The sequence below is a fragment of the Palaemon carinicauda genome, chromosome 36 (genome assembly GCF_036898095.1).
Source record: "Palaemon carinicauda isolate YSFRI2023 chromosome 36, ASM3689809v2, whole genome shotgun sequence".
Classification (NCBI taxonomy): domain Eukaryota; kingdom Metazoa; phylum Arthropoda; class Malacostraca; order Decapoda; family Palaemonidae; genus Palaemon; species Palaemon carinicauda.
Window position 1 is genome coordinate 22,418,258 of NC_090760.1, and position 20,739 is coordinate 22,438,996.

The 20,739-nt window shown below is 44.4% G+C and overlaps 1 protein-coding gene across 5 annotated transcripts in view; it reads right to left on the reverse strand.

Annotated features, from left to right (window-relative positions):
* LOC137628806 (eukaryotic translation initiation factor 2D-like) overlaps nt 1-20,739 on the reverse strand; it is a 301,426-nt gene that overhangs the window by 101,683 nt on the left and 179,004 nt on the right. For all 5 annotated transcript variants that reach the window (XM_068360030.1, XM_068360031.1, XM_068360032.1 and 2 more), the window contains exon 7: nt 13,954-14,132. In XM_068360030.1, coding sequence (XP_068216131.1) covers nt 13,954-14,132 — 179 coding nt within the window. The remainder of the gene's footprint in view (nt 1-13,953; nt 14,133-20,739) is intronic.

The following is a 20,739-nucleotide window of genomic DNA, read 5'->3' on the forward strand; positions in this document are numbered from 1 at the left end:
GTTCATAAGGCATCCCTCCTCACCGCTTCGAAAGCGTGCCCTGCGCCGCTCACGGCGCCATCTGTATTCCTTGTAGCGATACACGAGGTGCTACAGATACTGTATGTAGGGAGGGGTCCTACTATCCTTTTCACTCATATTTATTTTGAAAAGGAGCAGGGCGGGTCCATCAGGACGACATGGCTATCTTACCCAAAAATAGATTTTTCGCTTCGCTCAAAATCCGTTTTTTGGGCTCAAGCCATGTCGTCCTGATGGAAGTATACCAGAGCATTACTGTATCTGTGGATTCTCAATACGTGCCGTACTCCTCAAGAGTGTTTCTTAGTCAACTTGACTGACAGACCTAAGATGTTACCGTTATACATCTTTTCACTAATCATAAGCCATGAGAGTGCTTCCTGCCCCCTACAGGGAGGAGTCCTACTAGACTCTAGAAACGAACGAAGAGTACATATACCTATGTATGAATCACTCGCTAGCCAGTACCATATAGTGGTCTCACTCTATATGAAGCGAAGTCTTACGGGACTACCGTATCCAAAAGAAAAAGTCCCGACCAGCACCCTGGTCGAAGTAAAAATAGACAAAAGGTTATATCTGCGTAGGATTAAACTTGCTACTACCACCGTCCTCAGAAAGGGGTGGAGTCCTTATTGCTAAGGAAAGTATAAGCCAGTATAATCCAGGCTTTGCATTAAGGAATAGGCTATTATAGATATCCCCGATTAATATACATAGGCTAAATGCTCAAAAAACAATATGAAATCAAAAATATAGGTGAAGGAGATGCAAGGTTCCCGAGAACAAGTTTATTGAGAAACAATAAATAGGTATGGTCACCATAAATATGTACATATGCTAGGTGGATGACCAACAATTTTCACAAGTACTGTAGTGCATGGATGAATGATTATCTGAAAGAAAACATATGTGTCACTTACACATACCCCGGTATCCAACTTAACGTCCATGTTACTACTTTGCTGACAATAGCGTTGGCAAACGCTTGGCACCCTGTCTGTACTTATGTTACCATCACCATCACGTTGGAACAGTCATTGTGGGCTCTGAGAGCCTACACTACCAGTTATATCAGCATATATAACTAACTATTCACCCAAGAATCCAAGTCCCAAATGATTCCGCTGTTCCTCGCAGAGTTAAACAGCAGGGTTAACGACGCAACCAACTGCTACCACAGACCTCTTTAGCTGCTCCACTTGCTTAGCATAGTGGCGAAAGAATACCCTGGAAGACTTCCAGCCAGTGTATGAACGAAGGTGTTCAAAATCCATAAAATTAAAGAAGTTTAAAGATGAAGCAACTTTCCTCGGATCATGACCTGCGGGTGAACTGTCAGGATCCGCTCTGCGAATAAAATATGTAATTTTCGCCCTAAGTTGATTTAAAGATAAATTCGAGCCCGAAGTTTCTCCTCTGAATAGTTGGCCCCCATGGAAGTCTGAAGTTCTACGAAGATAGACCTTAAGGCATTCTACGGGACATAGAGATGCATCTTCTTTCAGAGGGCAGATTCTCCAGGGACCCCACCTGTTGGTGGGCAACTCGTTCTTAGCGAGAAACGTAGGGTCCGGAAACAGGTTCAGTTCTCCCCCATCCAGGAACTGAACTCGGCCCTCCTCTCTCGAGAGGGCCACAATCTCACTAACTCTGGCCCCAGAAGCAAGGGCAAAAAGGAAGATCACTTTTTGAGTCAGGTCCTTCAATGCACATTCCTCATTATCTAGTAATGAGGCAAAATGAAGGACTTTGTCTAATGACCATGAAATAGGCTTTGGAGGAGCTGATGGTCTAAGCCTAGCACAGGCCTTAGGGATCTTATTAAACATTTCGTTAGCGAGGTCTACCTGGAAGGCATATAGAATGGGTCTTGTTAGAGCTGACTTACATGTAGAAATTGTGTTCGCCGCCAGCCCCTGTTCGTGGAGGTGAATGAAGAAGGATAGGCAGAACTCCGTAGAGATCTCGTGCGGGTTCTTATCTTTGACAAAGGCTACCCATTTCTTCCATGCAGATTCGTACTGCCTCCTAGTAGACTTACACTTGTATTCTTCCAGGAAGTCGATACTATCTTTCGAGATTCCGAACCGTTTCTTCACCGCTAGGGAGAGAAAATCATGAGCTGCAGGGTTCGGGTCTTCTGTAATGAAGCGAAGACAGTCGACTTCTGGACTTGCTGGGACAGAACTGGGTCCGGGAGCGGTAGGAACTTCAGTCGTAGTTCCAGAGCCAGAGGGAACCATACACTGTTCGGCCACTTGTGGGCCACTATTGCTGCTACTCCCTTGAAGGATCTCAGTTTGTTGAGGACCCTCAACATCAGATTGTGAGGGGGAAACAGGTAGATCCTGGACCATCTGTTCCAATCGAGGGACATCGCATCTATTGCTTCTGCCGCGGGGTCCACATATGGGGACACATATTTCGGCAGCTTCTTGTTGTCCTTCGTCGCGAAGAGGTCTATCTGCAGTTCTGGGACTTGACTCAAGATGAAAGAGAATGATCCTGCGTCTAGGGACCATTCTGTCTCTATCGGTGTTATCCTGGATAGAGCGTCCGCGGTCACATTCCGGACTCCTTGAAGGTGAACTGCTGACAGGTGCCACTTCTTCTTCTCCGCCAGTCGGAATATGGCTAACATCACCTGGTTGAGAGGTGGGGATCTCGATCCCCGCCGATTCAGACATTTCACAACCACCTCGCTGTCCAGTACCAACCTTACGTGGATCGAGTGACGTGGGGATACTTTCTTCAGGGTCAGAAGTACTGCCATAGCTTCTAGAAAGTTTATGTGAAAGGTCCCAAATAGCTTGGACCAGATTCCTTGCACTTTTTTCCGATGGGAGTGACCCCCCCACCCTACCTTTGAGGCGTCTGTGTGGATTGTCACTGACGGGGGGGGTGGCTGAAGAGGTAGAGACCTCTTTAGACGACTGGCTTGAGACCACGGTCTGAGAAGAGAACGTAGCCGAAGTGGGACCGGTCTCTTTACGTCCCTTCGCTCTTTCGATGCAAGGGTTCTCCATACTCCCGCTGCATCTTTTAGCTGTGCTCTTAGCACAGGGTCTGTTACTGATGCAAACTGAAGAGAGCCCAAAACCCTCTCTTGTTCGCGTCTTGATATCCTCTCGGAACCTAGAAGTCTCCTGACAGACCCTGCTATTTCCTTCCTCTTTGACATCGGGATGGAAAGACGGTGTGACACTAGATCCCAGTGAATTCCCAACCACTGGAACCTCTGAGCTGGAGAAAGACGAGACTTCTTTCTGTTGATCATGAAGCCTAGATATTCCAGGAACTGAATCACTTGTAGGGAAGCTTGCAAGCATTCTGCTCTGGATGCTGCCCACACCAACCAATCGTCCAGGTAGGCTACTACCTGGAACCCTTTTAGGCGTAACTGTTTGAGAGCTGCGCTCGCAAGCTTCGTAAAGATCCTTGGGGCTATGTTTAGTCCGAAGGGCATCGCCCTGAAAGCGTAAAGTTTTTGTTGTAGCTTGAATCCTAGGTAGGGGGAGAGACGACGACTTATTGGAACGTGCCAATATGCGTCTGACAAGTCGATGGAGACGGTATATGCCCTCTTGGGCAGTAAGGCCCTTATGTGTTGTAACGTTAGCATTTTGAACTTGTGGTTCACTATGAACTTGTTGAGTGGTGACAAGTCCAGAATGACTCTGAGTTTCCCCGAGTCTTTCTTGGGAACACAAAACAGCCTCCCTTGGAACTTGATGGACTTTACCCTCCTGATCACCTTTTTCTCCAACAGATCTTGGATGTACTCCTCCAAAACGGGGGTGGAGTGTTGGAAAAATTGAGGGCACAGGGGCGGAGTACTGTACCAACTCCAACCCAGTCCATTTTTGAGAAGGCTGTGGGCCCAGGGATCGAAGGTCCAGCGATCCCGGAAATACTGAAGTCTCCCACCTACCGGCGACACTTCACTTTGACTGTCCTGCAGTCTTGCCTCCCTGGCCGCGACCACCTCTGAATCCTCGTCCCCTAGAGGGGCGTCTTGATGACCCTCTAGCTGCTCCTCTGGGTCTTGCACGAAACGTGGTCGACTGTCCCTCGAACACGGGATTGAATGCAGGGGAAGCTGATGACATTGCTTGGGGAACCCATTGGAAGGTGGTCGGGGTCTGGGCTACCAGTTGTGGAACCGGAGGCAAAGCTGGCTGTTGCTGCTGTGGTCTTTGCTGTTTGAAGGACTTGGCTGGACGGGAGGAAAACCTTGACTTCTTCGCCTTTCCTTTCGGCTGAGGGCCCTCATCCGGAGAAGACTTCCTCTTAAGGGACAGGCCCCACTTCAGGAGAAGATTGCGGTTCTCAGTGGCGGCCTTGTCCACGATCTCTTTGACCACGTCCTTGGGAAAGAGATCCTTACCCCAGATGTTAGATGAAATGAGCCTCTTGGGTTCGTGCCTCACTGTGGCCGAGGCAAACACAAACTCCCTACAGGCTCTCCTTGCTTTCACAAAGCAATAGAGGTCCTTGGTTACTGTGGCCAGATGGATTTTGGCCATAACCATGAACATCTCTGGCATCTTGGGGTCGCTAGCCATCGTCTCCATGTTGGTCTGGAGAGACATCGAGGCTGCCAGGCGCTCCTTTGTGTCCAATTCCCTCCGAAGAAGGAATTCCGACAACTTGGGAAGGTTTTCGCCGAACTGCTGACCTGCAATGTCGGCGTCTAACTTCCCAACCGAGAAAGTAAGGTGCACCTCCTTCCAGTCCTTGTTATCCATTGGCAATGCCAGCGATAGAGGTTTACATTCCTCCAAGGACGGGCACGGCTTGCCAGCTTCAACTGCCTTGATGACGGCCGCAAACCCCTTTTGCATAAAGGGGAAGGCCCTAGCTGGGGAGGATACAAAGGAGGGGTGTTTCTTGCTCAAGGCGGCAACCTTCGAGTTTGAGAACCCCCTCTCCTTTAAAGCAGCTGTCAAGGTGGCTTGAGCTTTGGAGTGATCTAGGATAATCACTTCCTTTGGTTCCGTCTCCTCCTTCGAAGCCGGCTCCTTCTTCAAACGGACATAGCAGTCCGGGTAGGCCCCTCTACTGGGCCAGAATTCCACCTCCTCAAGGGGAACTGAACCCAGTTTCTCCGACATGACGATCTTCCCAATCGTCATCGGCATGTGCTCGGCATATCTCCACGGGTTGGCATCCGAGCACAGAGGAAGGTCCTTAACGTTGAGCTTCTTTGGAGGTCCACGTGATGCTGTGATCTTCTGCATCTGGAGCTCCAAAGTAGCGGCCTTCTGATTATTCTCCTTCTGCATCTGTTGGATCATACCAACGATGGAAGAGAGAGCCTGTCCAAGCTCTGCTGGAAGAGCGGACGAGGTAGAGGGGATAGGTTCAGGGACCTGAACCGGCACGTCTGATGAAACGGGAACCTCTTCCTCCACAGCAATAGGATCTCGATCTTGCTCCTCGCCCTCTGCGAGGAGATCCTGCTCCGCACGATCAGACAAGTCGGACATCTTGTCGTCCAACTGGATGTCCTGCAAGGCGTCAGCGACATCCTCCTCCACTGGGATCTGGATCAGAGGGATCTCCGGCCGAGGCTGGGGAACAACAGCATCAGGGGAAGCCTTGGGGAAAAGGTATGCCCTCATCTTCTCGTTAGGAAGATAAGGTCCAGTGGTGTTTTTCTGAAAACCCCTTACCCAAACACGAAGCCTCTCCCTCGCTGCATCTCTTGACTCCGCCGACCTAGGGGATTCAAAAGCCTCTGATAGCAGGTTAGTACATACAGCACATACCTGCGGATCCCAGTAACGATGTTCATCATTGGAGGCTGCACAAGCTGCGTGCCTCCTACACGAGGTATGTCCGCAAAAGTTCTTACTGCGGACATTGCAGAAGACACTATCACACTTCGGATGCTCCTCCTGTAAAAGAAGAAAAATTTCCATGAATATCAAGTGAATTTTTAATTCACATGTAACAAATGAGTATTCAACAAAAGAATAAGGGAAAGACACCTACTTGTGAAACCCACACAAACACCTGTGGAAGCCCACCGGCCAAGTCACATAGTTAGTCTTTACTAGAATAACCAGAGAACGTATTTCCAAAGGAAATTAGGTGTAGCTCACACCTAAGGTAAAATAATACCATTCGGCCAGGAATAAAAGAATTATCTTTTATCCTTGTAAGGCGACACCAGGTGATTATACCAGTAACACAAGTAAGATAGAAAAGACAGTGTTGTAACCTACTACATCATGAACTCCTTTGGTTGAATATACCACCAAGAGAGGACTGATACAGTACCTGAGGGTGGTATGCCAGCCGGCTACTGCCGCTCAGCACCCCCCCCCCCCCTTGTTTTGGAAAGGCAGATCTCAAGTACACAACCTCAGATCACCTTTATTGGGGAGAACTCCAGAACCCATGCCTGAACCGGCCGGCAGTGGTTGCCAGACCGTAGCCACCCGGTTTGCACAGAGTTGCCGGCCATCATACTTAGTGGCCGGCTGACTGGGCAGTGTCGCGGGCCGGCCGGCAGCAGTAAACAAACCCTGCCGGCTAGCCCCCACACACCAGGCAGCACTCGGCTGCCGGCCCCACTTGTAGTGGCCGGCAGATGAGCAATAGACCGGCCGGCAAAGGTATACACCCAACGCCGACCGACAGCAAGAGAACTGGAGAACACCCCTCCCCACCGACAGCCGGCCTGTAGGCCGGCAGCCGGCAAGGACAACACATACTAAGACAAAAGAGTGAGTGCCGGGTTAAGAGACTATAAGTCTCTGAGCCCGGCACCCGAAAGAGTGCCGAAAGGAAGGGGAAGACACTACGTCAAGCTTCCTAACCGCTGCTTACTGAATTTTCAGACGGCAGCGATAGAGGGACCAAGAAAGGACCGGGCAGCACTCACAGTAATGGTCTCTGCCGGTCGGCACACTTTGCCGGCCGACAGGAGACCACGTCAGTTCCTCATCCCAACCTAGGCTAGGCAAGGATGAAGACGACTGACACAATGAACGGAAAAAGAGAAGGGAAGGACAGAGGGTCCTATCCAACCTTACCTTGGTTAAGGGTCATTCCAAACTAAGACAGTTCATCTCAGTAGAGAAAGACCCGAGAGGGAGGCCGGCACTACTGGCTGCCTCCCACGAACCACGGCAAGGAAGGAATTGCCTTTCCAGAAAAGGGAACATATCCCGAGACCGGAACGGCAAGGACAGTCTGATGAGTCACCGAGTAAAGGGATCACTACTGGAACCCAACAAGGTGGACTAAGGGGGGAACCCTTAGTGCCCGAGTCAATCGGCAAGGGAGACTCTGCCCCATGCCAGACAAACCGGGCTCAGACTAAACACTGTTGTACTGTCACCCTCTGAACCAATACTATTGGAACGGGAAGGTACAGTACTACCCCAGCATAGATATATTTGAAGATTAATTCAAATAAACCACTAGAGTTAAGCCTAAGGCTTAAACAGAGGGAAAGGGTTTGCCCCTTCCCCTAAGAGAAGGGAGCAAACGGGGAACAGATAATATTATAATGACCTAAGACAACCTAGCCTAGGCACTAAGAGAATCGATTACCTAATTCACCGAAACTCATATCAATACTATCTTGGAAGGTACTCGAAAAGGACTAATATGTATAACGTTGCCTAACGCTTAAAGCAATAAATTCACATTTGGAAGACTAATTATCATGCAGGAAGTACATAGGCCAACAACTAGCCTACGAAGACTAGTGTTGGTAGCCTTGGTAATTTCGCCAGGCACATTACTATCGCATCATAACAGAATTCCTAAATAAGCTAAGTAGCTAATATTTAAGCGCAAAGGGGGCTGGGAACGTCGCTCTTGCTAACAAATAAATCCTATTCTAGCGAGCGACAGCATCCATGATGCCTCCAGCAGGCAACAGCTCTTGTATCAAAGATAACTCTTTTAATAACTTTAATTTTAACCAAGAGCCTACATTTATACATAAAAGAAATAATACTCAACTTATCCGAGGCAGAAGAAGTTGGAGAAAGCATTATAAACGAGAAAATTCCAAGATTAGGTAGTAAACAGGGAAAATACACCGAGTCGTAGAGCTACGCAAAAAGGAATACAGATGGCGCCGTGAGCGGCGCAGGGCACGCTTTCGAAGCGGTGAGGAGGGATGCCTTATGAACGGCTCCCCCCCTTTCTTATCGTTTTCGTTTTCTTGCCATTTTACCCCTACGAAGTGTTAACTCTATTCGGGGTATAGATTGCTATGAGGCGTGTCAAGAATACGTCCACTGATATTTACGATATCCCTAAGGTCTTTTTTAGGGATACTCGCTCCAGGAGTTAGAATTCTGGGTACCTGAAGGTAAATTCTCTGGGAATATCGCTGTAGTTGTAATATACCCTAGGAAGCTGCCTTTAAGGAACTTCCATCAGGACGACATGGCTTGAGCCCAAAAATATATATATATATATATATATATATATATATATATATATATATATATACAGTATATATATATATATATATATATATATATATATATATATATATATATATATATATATATATATATATATATATATGTAAATATCACCCACGAATGGCATTTAATACCGAATTCTATCCTGGGAATATATATCCACTTGGAATTCATTTTATGGTAACAGCTTCTGGCCGGGTGGGGATTCGAACCACCACCTGTTCGGCTAGAGACTATGCCTGCAGTGACCATGCCGACTGAGCTATCAAGATAGTCTCGTAAATATCACCCACGAATGGCATTTAATACCGAATTCTATCCTGGGAATATATATCCACTTGGAATTCATTTTATGGTAACAGCTTCTGGCCGGGTGGGGATTCGAACCACCACCTGTTCGGCTAGAGACTATGCCTGCAGTGACCATGCCGACTGAGCTATCAAGAGAGACTATGCCTGCAGTGACCATGCCGACTGAGCTATCAAGAGAGACTATCTTGATAGCTCAGTCGGCATGGTCACTGCAGGCATAGTCTCTAGCCGAACAGGTGGTGGTTCGAATCCCCACCCGGCCAGAAGCTGTTACCATAAAATGAATTCCAAGTGGATATATATTCCCAGGATAGAATTCGGTATTAAATGCCATTCGTGGGTGATATTTACATTAATTAAAATCACGTGTGCTTGTGATATATGTTCATATATATATATATATATATATATATATATATATATATATATATATATATATATATATATATATATATTTATATATATATATTTATATATATATATATATATATATATATATATATATATATATATATATATATATATATATTGTCAGGCAGTAACATAATTCTAAAGTAAAATCTTGTTGTTTTGCCTTTTTGCACTGATGGCTTTCATTTTTATTTTGTTTACAATTTTGTAAAGCTAAGATTAGTACATATATTTTGGTTAAATGTAGTGTTTAATTTGCTTTGGTTGAAAAAGCTTAAGTTTTTGTGGTGCCATCTATTGAGTGCAGTTTTAAGAGTGGCCTTCCTCAGTATTTTTACTTCCTTGGCAAATTTGTAACTGTTTATTTTTCTTTGTGGTGACTGGAAGTGTTGTAAGGAGAGGTGACTTGTGACTCTCCTAAAGTATTCTTGGCAGTCTAGTTCAAGGCCGTCGAAGACTCTGGAGCTGCTGATCTGTCTGCTATTGTGGATTATATATACAATCTGCTGTCATTGAGCTGCTTCTTAATGTGGAAGGCAGTTATACCTGTGAAGCTACTTGTGGGAGTACGACATGCGACTGTGGTTCAAGTGACCTACTGGCTTAATCTGGACATTGGCAGTTTGGTGTAGAGCAGGGCTCGAGAGCCTTTTTTTCATCTTTGATGGATATATCTACTGTATCAGCACAAGAGTGGCCTTGTTGGAGCAAGTAGGGAGTCTTCTCTCAGGTAAGAGGAACATACTCTGTATTTTGGCGAGCCGTAGACTAAAGGTGTGCCTATCCACCAACGGTTGTGATGTGCAGTTCTTCTGATGAGAGTGACGTCCTGTGACAACATTTTTGAGCAGCAAATGGACTCATCTATATTAGTACCGGTCTGTGTCATAGGACCAATCTATTTGTGTATCTAATTATTGTCAAAGCTGTTGAAGGTTTAATATGAGACAGTGTCATAAGATTGTGTACTTCAATATTAAGGTTTAAATTATTGTATCTTAGGTAGGATTATAGTTTCTTTTTGTATGTCCTTCCACTTCTTTCCTTTCTATTTAGTAATAGGTTAGCGTGGTGGGTAAATGGTTTTTGGGTCCCTTAAGATTGAAGATTTGGTTTCTTCACTATGAGTAGGGTTTAGTTTTAGTTATAGGCGATTCACTGAGTTATTTGATGGCATCTTTTACTTCCTCAATTTATTACTTTTTGTGAGCCATCAGTGTTAGTACATTTATTGTTGTAATAAATATTGTGAAATTTTTGCCTTTGTGTCTTTCTGGTTTTCCTCGCTCCTACTGATTTGTGTTTTTGTCACTGGATTTGAGAATAAGATAAAAGAACCCGTTATGGCTTCCTCCTAGAGGGAGTTCGTAACATATATATATATATAATATAATATAATATATTTAATATACATATTGTATACAGTGAACCCTCGTTTATCGCGGTAGATAGGTTCCAGACCCGACCGCGATAGGTGAAAATCCGCGAAGTAGTGACACCATATTTACCTATTTATTTAACATGTATATTCAGACTTTTAAAACCTTCCCTTGTACGTAGTACTGTTAAAAAACTACCCTTTAATGTACAGAACACTTAATGCATGTACTACAGTACCCTAAACTAAAACAGGCACAAATATTAAAGGCGACTTTATATCATGCGTTTCCTAAACACGCCAAAAAGCACGATAAAAAATGGCAACCAATGTTTTGTTTACGTTTATCTCTGATCATAATGAAGAAACAAACGCATTTACACATCAGTGTATAGGTTAGTTTTTGCATTGATTATATTGATTATTCAGTACAAGTATGTTGATTTTGTTATTACCAATGTTTTACTTAATTTTTCTTAGGACTTCCAAATGAAATGTTTTTCTTTATGACGCCGCTTGAAACGACGGCGTCATAAAGTACGCTCAGTAAACAAACGAAGTCATTTAACGCGCATGATGAAAGTGATAAATAATGATATTACAGTAAAAGCTTTTATAAAATATGTTATTACAAATATTATTTACCGTATCTATATAAAATCATACATACGTAGCAAAGCAGGAAAACAATTTACGAGAGAGAGAGAGAGAGAGAGAGAGAGAGAGAGAGAGAGAGAGAGAGAGAGAGAGAATTCAACTACCCAATTAGGAAGATCATTCCACAACTTGGTAACAGCTGGAATAAAACTTCTAGAGTACTGTGTAGTATTGAGCCTCATGGTGGAGAAGGCCTGGCTATTAGAATTAACTGCCTGCCTAGTATTATGAACAGGATAGAATTGTCCAGGGATCTCTGAATGTAAAGGATGGTCAGAGTTATGAAAAATCTTATGCAACATGCATAATGAACTAATTGAACGACGGTGCCAAAGATTAATATCTAGATCAGGAATAAGAAATTTAATAGACCGTAAGTTTCTGTCCAACAAATTAAGATGAGAATCAGCAGCTGAACACCAGACAGGAGAACAATACTCAAAACAAGGTAGAATGAAAGAATTAAAACACTTCTTCAGAATAGATTGATCTCCAAAAATCTTAAAAGACTTTCTCAATAAGACAATTTTTTGTGCAATTGAAGAAGACACAGACCTAATGTGTTTCTCAAAAGTAAATTTGCTGTCGAGAATCACACCTAAAATTTTAAAAGACTCATACAAATTTAAAGAAACATTATCAATACTGAGATCCGGATGTTGAGGAGCCACCGTCCTTGACCTACTTACAATCATACTTTGAGTTTTGTTAGGATTCAACTTCATACTCCATAATTTGCACCATGCACTAATTTTAGCTAAATCTCTATTAAGAGATTCACCAACCACAGATCTACATTCAGGGGATGGAATTGATGCAAAGAGAGTAGCATCATCTGCATATGCAACAAGCTTGTTTTCTAGGCCAAACCACATGTGTATATAGTATGAAAAGTAATGGGCCAAGAACACTACCCTGTGGAACACCGGATATCACATTCCTATAATCACTATGGTGCCCATCAACAACAACTCTTTGAGATCTATTACTTAAAAAATTAATAATAATGTTAAGAAACGACCCACCCACTCCCAACTGTTTCATTTTGAAAACAAGGGCCTCATTATTAACACGGTCAAAGGCAGCAAAAAATCAAGGCCAATCATACGAACTTCCTGACCACAATCAAGGGATTTCTGTACAGCATTGGATATTATAAGAAGGGCATCTCATGCTCCAAGGCCTTTACGAAAACCAAATTGCAAACTAGGCAATAGATGATTACCTTCAGCAAATCTATTAAGACGTTTTGCCAGAAGACGTTCAAAAATTTTAGGTAATATGGGAATTTTTGGAAATTGGGCGGTAATCAGTGGGACTTGAGCTACTACAAACACATTTACATAGAGGAGTAACATTACCAATTCTCCAACAAGTGCTAAAAGCTCCTCTTCTTGCTAATTTGCACAAAATAACAGATAACTTTGGAGCCAAGAAATCTGCTGTCTTTATAAAAAACAAAGGAAAAATACCATTTGGGTCTACACCTCCATAAGCATCAAGGTCCATCAACAGAGCTTTAATCTCATGAGATCGAAAAGCTAAACTAGTTAGTTTAGCCTCAGGAAAACAGGAATGAGGAAGTTCAAGTTTTTCATTACTGTTAATGACTGGACCTACAGATCAATGAGAGAAAGTAAGACCTAACTTCATTTCCCTGAGCATTTACCTTGAGCTGGATACTGAAACAATGCTTAGGGACAATGAAATTCTTGATGGACAAGATCGAGACTCTAATCCGTCCTATGCACATTATCTAGGAAATAAACTCCCTCCACAACAAATTGGAAGATGACACTATGGCATCTAGTTTCTCCAAGGAGAAGGTGATCTCCTTCAGGTGGTGCATGACTTACTGCCTTCAAATCAAGTTGCCAAGAAGATGGAGACTAGCTGCAAAGTCAGATAAATTTCAGATTCCAAAGTTAGAGCAAGTGCAGTCTGACAGCTAGGAATCCCTCTAATCCAGGGAAAGCTAGAGATCCTGGTATTCACAGACACCTCCAAATGAGCCTGGGAGCCACATGCATCAGAACAGCAAGCAGGTGACTTAGGGACAAATCAGAGCCTCTTGTCCATCAAGTTAAAGAGTTCCAAGCTGTATAATGGAACCTCCTTACAGGGTCTAAATATTGCGATTTTGGCAGAAAAAGCTGTCAGAATTAACAGAAGCTATGTGGTGACTGTTGGAAATATCTGATACAGTAGTTTTTGGATGCTACCTCAAGAACTAGGGTACCATCCATTCAGAAGACCTGTGACAAGTAGCAGAACAAATCTGAGGATGGGCAGAAGAACACGGGGTGAATCACGCTGAAACTTTTGCCCTGTGCCTAAAACATCATTGTACACTATCCAAACCAGAGGACTGGATTGGATTTCTGAATTTTGGCCATGAAACCTATGTTGGGGCCTGGGAGGTCATTTCCATTTCTGGAATTCACTTAAATCTAAAAAAGTTATTCCACTGCATTTTATAGTATTTACGCATTAGCATCTAATACAGTACAGAAGGAGATCAAGTCATTACATAATCATATAAATTAAAGATGATAATGAAAATGTTTGAAAATACAAGTATTAAAGTTAATAATTCAATATATCAATTATAAATAAATACTTATTCACGACTTAATAACAACAGGATATGTTGGAGGTAGAACCATACTCCATAAATAGACCAAACAGTAAAAAATAATTTGGAATAACACTCACCTTTGATAATTTCTTATAAGATGACTTCTTAATGTCTAAAGATGTCCCATCCGGACATGCAGGTACCATATGAAGACGGTAGAAATTGCTAGTTAAAATTGGAATTTCTACTTTTTTCGCTGATGTCTTCCACGCTTTTAGAAAACAGTGTAATAACAGCTTATCCATAACTTCAGGACCTGTAATTCAATAAAAAAAATTTGCTAAGCATAAGTCAATCATTTATGATGCAAGTCAAAATTTTGATAAAGGTAAATAGAGCTTATGCCATACATAGTATAAACACCCAAATTATTAGAACAAAATTAATTACAGGTACTCTAATTACTCTTATTGCTTTTACTTGAAGCTGTGTCAACGTCTACCTCAAAATAAAATTTTCCATTCTCTCCCCTTATAAAATGCCTTCCGCACAGGGAAACACCACACCATCTGGTGGTTGAGGAAACCAACTAGTTGATGACATGACTATTTACTCCTGCTTTTTAGATCATCTCATTGTTGACGTCTAATAAGATATCCTTATTTTGCCCTCCAATATGAATGAAATTTCTATGGTTCATTTTGAACTAAAAAATCACGAGATTAAAATTTTTCTGACCATGAAATGTTAAGGTACATACCGGACCCAGCCAATGGGCACACTGTCGTGTTCACGTGTATGGAAAAAAGTTGTTTACTCACATTCCATCTTCTTTGAAGTTAGTCAGCTGTTAGATGAATGCTTTGATAAGTAAACTAAAGTTAAAGTTTAGTATCACCTTTACCTTATTCGATTACAGATCTGTATTTATGTCTGGTTCAGGGTAAACCAAAATAGACAGGGAACACTTGGCTAAATTCTAAATTTTGAATAGAGGTTCTAATTCCTTTTTCTTGTGTTATCTTGGTTATTGGTGCGGTAATAGGTGATCGTGCCCAACCTTTCTTATACCATTATTATGGCATGAATATTTAATCAAGATTATTTCGATATAACTTCAGGATGCTAAAGGTTCATGTTTTGATTGGTAGTGCGCCCAGCTAAATTGGAATTTTACCTTGTATATTTTTCTCGACTGCTGGATGTGCTAACATATAAGTCTTCCAAATTAATTCCTTGCCTAGAGAGGCAAAAAATATACAGAAACTTATTTTGGCAAGATATCCAAATATTGTATGTAATAAGGATAAGTTTCTTACATCTTTTTGTATCAAGCTGTCTCTAAATGTTCACTAAGATGACTTATCTTCAAAGTTTCCATTTTTTATAGACAAAATAGTAGATTTTGTCTCTGAATTTTTACTTCTTTTTATATCATGTCATCTCTAAATATTCACTATGATGACCTATCTTCAGTGTTACCATTTTTTATAGACAAAATAGTAGATTTTGTCTCTGAACTTTTACTTCTTTTTATATCATGTCATCTCTAAATATTCACTATGATGACCTATCTTCAGTGTTTCCATTTTTTATAGACAAAATAGTAGATTTTGTCTCTGAACTTTTACTTCTTTTTATATCATGTCATCTCTAAATATTCACTATGATGACCTATCTTCAGTGTTTCCATTTTTTATAGACAAAATAGTAGATTTTGTCTCTGAATTTTTACTTCTTTTTATATCATGTCATCTCTAAATATTCACTATGATGACCTATCTTCAGTGTTTCCATTTTTTATAGACAAAATAGTAGATTTTGTCTCTGAATTTTTACTTCTTTTTATATCATGTCATCTCTAAATATTCACTATGATGACCTATCTTCAGTGTTTCCATTTTTTATAGAAAAAATAGTAGATTTTAAGTGCAAGAAAAGATTTCCATTCAGTTTAGCAGTGTAAACAAAAGAAAATATTGCCTTTGAATGCAGGCCCTGTTTGGTGTGGAAACCATTTCCCTTTTAAAATATTCTATAGAACAATTGTATAATCTCATTCATGAATAAATTTCTTTGACAAGTATAAACAAGAAAAAATTTGAATACCAGAGAATTAAAGAATCTACTTGAAATTATCCAATTTAGTTAAGGTAGAAGTTGTACTGACCTAATTTTCCTTGAGAGACATGTACAGTAATGCTGACAGGATGAGAGGACAGGCTAATCACGCCAGGTTTGTCCTGTTTACTCCCCCTTACACGTTAAGGATTGGCGTGAACAATCGAGATCAAATCAGCACGCCAATCCTCTGCGTGTATGGCCTACTTCAGTTCTTGGTTTTCATTTTTTCTATTTCCTGTTCTTGCTGACAGAACAGGCATACACTATTACAGTGCAGGTTTGCAGCACACCCTTCTTTGAATTCTATGCACCATTTGTTTATTTGGCATTTTGCACACTTGTGCTTTAACTTCACTTTCTCAGTTATTTTTAATTTCTGTGATATTGTCTAATGCATATCTATTTGGAAATCTCTGGTAATAAGTTCTATAATTATTGGCTTTGTGACCATTAGTGTAAAATGGAGGAAGGGTGGATGACTTCTGCCCATCTGCTGCCACATCTGCTTAATCCTGGGTGACTTCCAATCTTTCCTGTCCCTAGCTTCCCATAAGTGCTCCCAAACCATCAGTTAACTCTCCTCAAACTTGGGCTGTTCCTATCGTGCCGCAGCTCCCAACAGAGCAGCACGAGGCAGAAGCCTGTTTCCTCGCCAGAATTGCCAGCAGAAGGCTAGCACTTACTGGGATTTCCGGATATCCAAGAACAGTCAGACTCTTAGGTACTACCGAGTATTACCAAAAAGCAGCAACTGAAATTTTTTGTTGGCCAGGACTCCAACAAGGCACCAAAGCTATGTCAACCTCATGAGCAGCTGAGCCTATTTCGCTAGGGATCGGTCACAAGAGAGGGAGGGAGGGAGGGAGGAGGAGAGAGACAGACAGACAACGCATTTCATATAGAAAAAGAGAACGTGTTTCATATGATAAATAATAATAATAGCTATAGCTGAAATGTATGAAAACTATATTCTATAACAAATTGGTGCTGATATAATTTACACTAGTAATTTATATTGAGTGCATTAAAAATTATTCTTTGATATTCTCGATAGTCCTGAGATCAGCTGATCACAACCATAAATAAAAAAGTAATTGTTGATTGTTAAGTTGCACTTAAAATAAAAAAAATAGGATAAAAAATATATTTTCATATGATTTTATATACTTTCAATCTGCATGAGCGCTCTGACGACGGCGTCCCACCAGGGATGCCGACCGACCCTCGCGCTGACAGGGAGTCCCTCTGGAGGGAAGAGGATCGTTCGAACCCCTGGAGGAGTTAACACATGAGGGTTCGCCCGTAGAGAATCTGCAATGAAGGGAGAAGAGACCTTTGACCTGTCTGGAAACCTCCCCCCCTCCGGAGAGGGCGCTGCTCTGCGCTGCGGGGGAGGGAAACGCAAAGGTGGCCTGACCGCCATAAGCCCTGATGTAATCAGGGCGCGATCGTGTCGGAGAACGGTGCGCCGATCACGCGAAAAGCACAGATCTGGGTAGCGCGTGAATAAAACATGCGTAGCAGTATAACCGCGCCCCCATGCACGCGTACCCACGTGAGCGTGGGAGTATCGGCGCCCGCGTGAACGATCCCCGCACTTCCGCGCGTAAGAAGATCGCTGGCGCTTGCGCGTGAAAGATCGTGGGCGATAGCGTGGGAAACTATCCCACGCGCGAACGATCTCGGAGACAAAAGATCGGCGGTGCTTGCGCCGTCGGCGATTGCGTGTGGGAAACCATCCCACGCGCGGAAGAAATAACGCTGACGATCTTCGGCACCTACGCGTGTACGAAGATCGTCGGCGCTAGCGCGAGAGAATATCGTCGGAGACAGTGAGCGGGAAACCATTGGTGCCCGCTCGCGTACTATCTCCAACTATGTAAGACGATCGTCGGCGATTCGCGCGAGCACGGACAATCTTCGGCACTCACGCGTGTGCGAAGATTGTCGGCGCTCGCGCGCGAGAGAAGATAGTCGGTGATCGCGCGCGAGAGAAGATAGTCGGCGATCGCGCGCGAGAGAAGATAGTCGGCGATCGCACGCGAGAGAAGATAGTCGGCGATCGCGCGCGAGAGAAGATAGTCGGCGATCGCGCGCGAGAGAAGATAGTCGGCGATCGCGCGCGAGAGAAGATAGTCGGCAATCGCGCGCGGGAAACCTCGGTTCCCGCGCGCGGACGATCCGTGATGACCGCGCGCGGGCAACCATCGCACCTGTGGACGAGCAGAAAAAACGCCCGAGGACAAGCGAGAAACTGCACGCGGATGATCCGCGATGATCGCGTGAGCTTCTATGGTCGCGCGTAGGAAACCATCCCGCGCACAGAACGATCTTCAGCGATTACGCGCACTATGAAGATCGTCGGCGCTTGCGCGCCTAGCGCCGTATCCGAAGATCACCGGCTAACGGCCGTCGCCGATCGCGTGCGGAAAACCGCGCGCGGACGGCCTCGAAGATCGCAAGCGGGAAACTAATCCGCGCGCAGGACGATCTTCGGCGCTTACGCGTGTTATGAAGATCGTCGGCTAACAATCTTCGACGATCGCGCGCGGAAGGGCCTCGAAGATAGCGCGCGGGAAACCATCCCACGCTTGGGCGATCTTCAGTGCTTACGCGTTAGCGCGTATCAGAAGATCGTCGGCTAACGATCTTCGATGATCGCGAGCGGAAAAACCACGGAAGGACCTCGAAGATCGCGCGCGGGAAACCATCCCGCGCGGGGGCGATCTTCAGCGCTTACACGCGAGTGAAGATCGTAGGCCCCTGTGCAACAGAAGATCGTCGGAGAGCGCGCACGTGCGCATGGTTGAAGGATCGGCTAACTCGTAGATCAGGAACTGGGATGTGTCCCTAAAGGGAGGGCATCCCCTGAAGAGGACCAGGTCTGCTTCAGAGCCGACGATCAACTGAAGTACTGCTAAACACTCCGAGGAGTGGTCTCTGTGAGGGACCTTTCCCACGAACGGGAGAGGTGTCCTTCGGAGAAGAGACTTAGAGACACCGTAGGCTGAACCGCTGGTGAGCGCCTGTGCGCTATCTCAGGAACCCCAACGATGTGCGCAAATGCGCAGGGAACGTTGGTAGCAGCCTAAATGAATTACTGGAACAGGGAGTCTCTGGAAGGCAGTCTCAGGAACAGCAGGAACAGCAGCCGAGCGCTAGCGCGCAAGGGAATGTTGGCGGGCAGGGGATACCTGGCACTTAAGGGACTTACTCACGGTGTGAGAAAGTCTCTCCTGCCCCGGAGGGAGGAGCCCGTTAGATAACGGGGGCGTGGGCGCCCAAGGCGCGTCAGGAGTCAGGAACGGATACAGCAGGCAGCAGGTCCACTGAGGGCATGAGAGACCAAAGGTGTAACGTAGCCTGAGTAGCGAGGCCCCGAGGGGATTAGTTGCAAGCGTAGAAGTGACTAAAGTTACGAGAGCCCGAGGGAACTGCGTAACTAAAGCTCCGAGACCCCGAAGGGTCAGGGAAAAAGAGAAACCGAAGTTTCCCTGTCACTAAACACCGAAGTGCTAGTGACTGAACAGCAAGCTGTTGTCAACAGGAACAATCCTCCGAAGAGGAGTCTCTATGAGTGGCCTCTCTCACGAACGAGAGAGGTGAGCACTTCGCAGAAGAGACTGGTGATGGAGCCCCGAAGGGCCGTGAGATCAGCTGACGTAAACAGGAACAATCCTCCGAAGAGGAGTCTCTGTGAGTGTTCTCTCACGCGAACGGAAGGAGACACTTCGTAGAAGAGACAAAAGGAGTAATCCTCCGAAGAGGGGCCCTTAGTGCAGCCTCCCTCGCGAACGAGAGAGGTCCACTGATCTTGCAGCTGTTCAGCCCCTTGAGCGTAGCTACAGGAGCGACCACTCGCCCCGAGAGCATAGTCGCTAGTACCATGGTCCAGCCTTGCAACCGCTCAGCCCCTTGAGCAAGTCACAAGGGCGGCCGCTCAGCCCCAAGAGCATAACCGCCTAAGGACCAGGGAAAAGTGAAAAGGGAAGTTAACTAACTACCCTGGAGGCGAACCTCCTTATCGTTCTAGGATGCACTGAAGAGCTGGCAGTAGTCACGGGGAACTTCTAAGAGAAGGGAACGCCCCTAACGATGGCCTCGAGGGACGGCGGCGAAGCCGACTCCCCAGGCATAAACAGGACAGCTCTGCTTTGAAGGCACACAACAGGCATGAAGAAACAGCATCATAAACTGGAAAATAAAAAGAATAATTATTTAACAGAAATTCCCCCGGGGGAAACTCCGAAGAGAAACCCCGAGGGAAAGGAAAACATAAGAACGAATGTAGGTAAGCACCCTCCTCCCCCCCCCCCCCCCCCCGGCATGCCTGGGTGAGGGGAGGGGACGAAAAACTTAACAAAAACAGAATCATAACATTATAATTATGCAACTGACTTTGAATGTTCCAAGGATCACCGACCCCCGAAGGGACGTGAGCCCCGAGCTGAAAAGTTAAAAATACAATTATATTCATAAAAATAATTGAGACAAATAAAACAAAATAGCGACTCGGCTTGAGAAGCTATCGTAGGCGTAGTACGGAGTAAGAGGTGAAAGACCTCAAGAGAGGGGCCGTACTCCACGAAGGCAACCATGGTGGCCTAGGAGTGAAACGGCTGTGATCAAGAAGAGAATCGTGTGGCCTGGCTAAGCCGGCGATCACTCTCGTAGACGTACACAACACACATCGCACAACACCAAAAGCAAAGGAAACTTACTATTTTCTATACACAAAAATATATATAAACATCAATAATGTTTAAATATATTAAGTATAAGAAAAGGTAAGTTAAAAA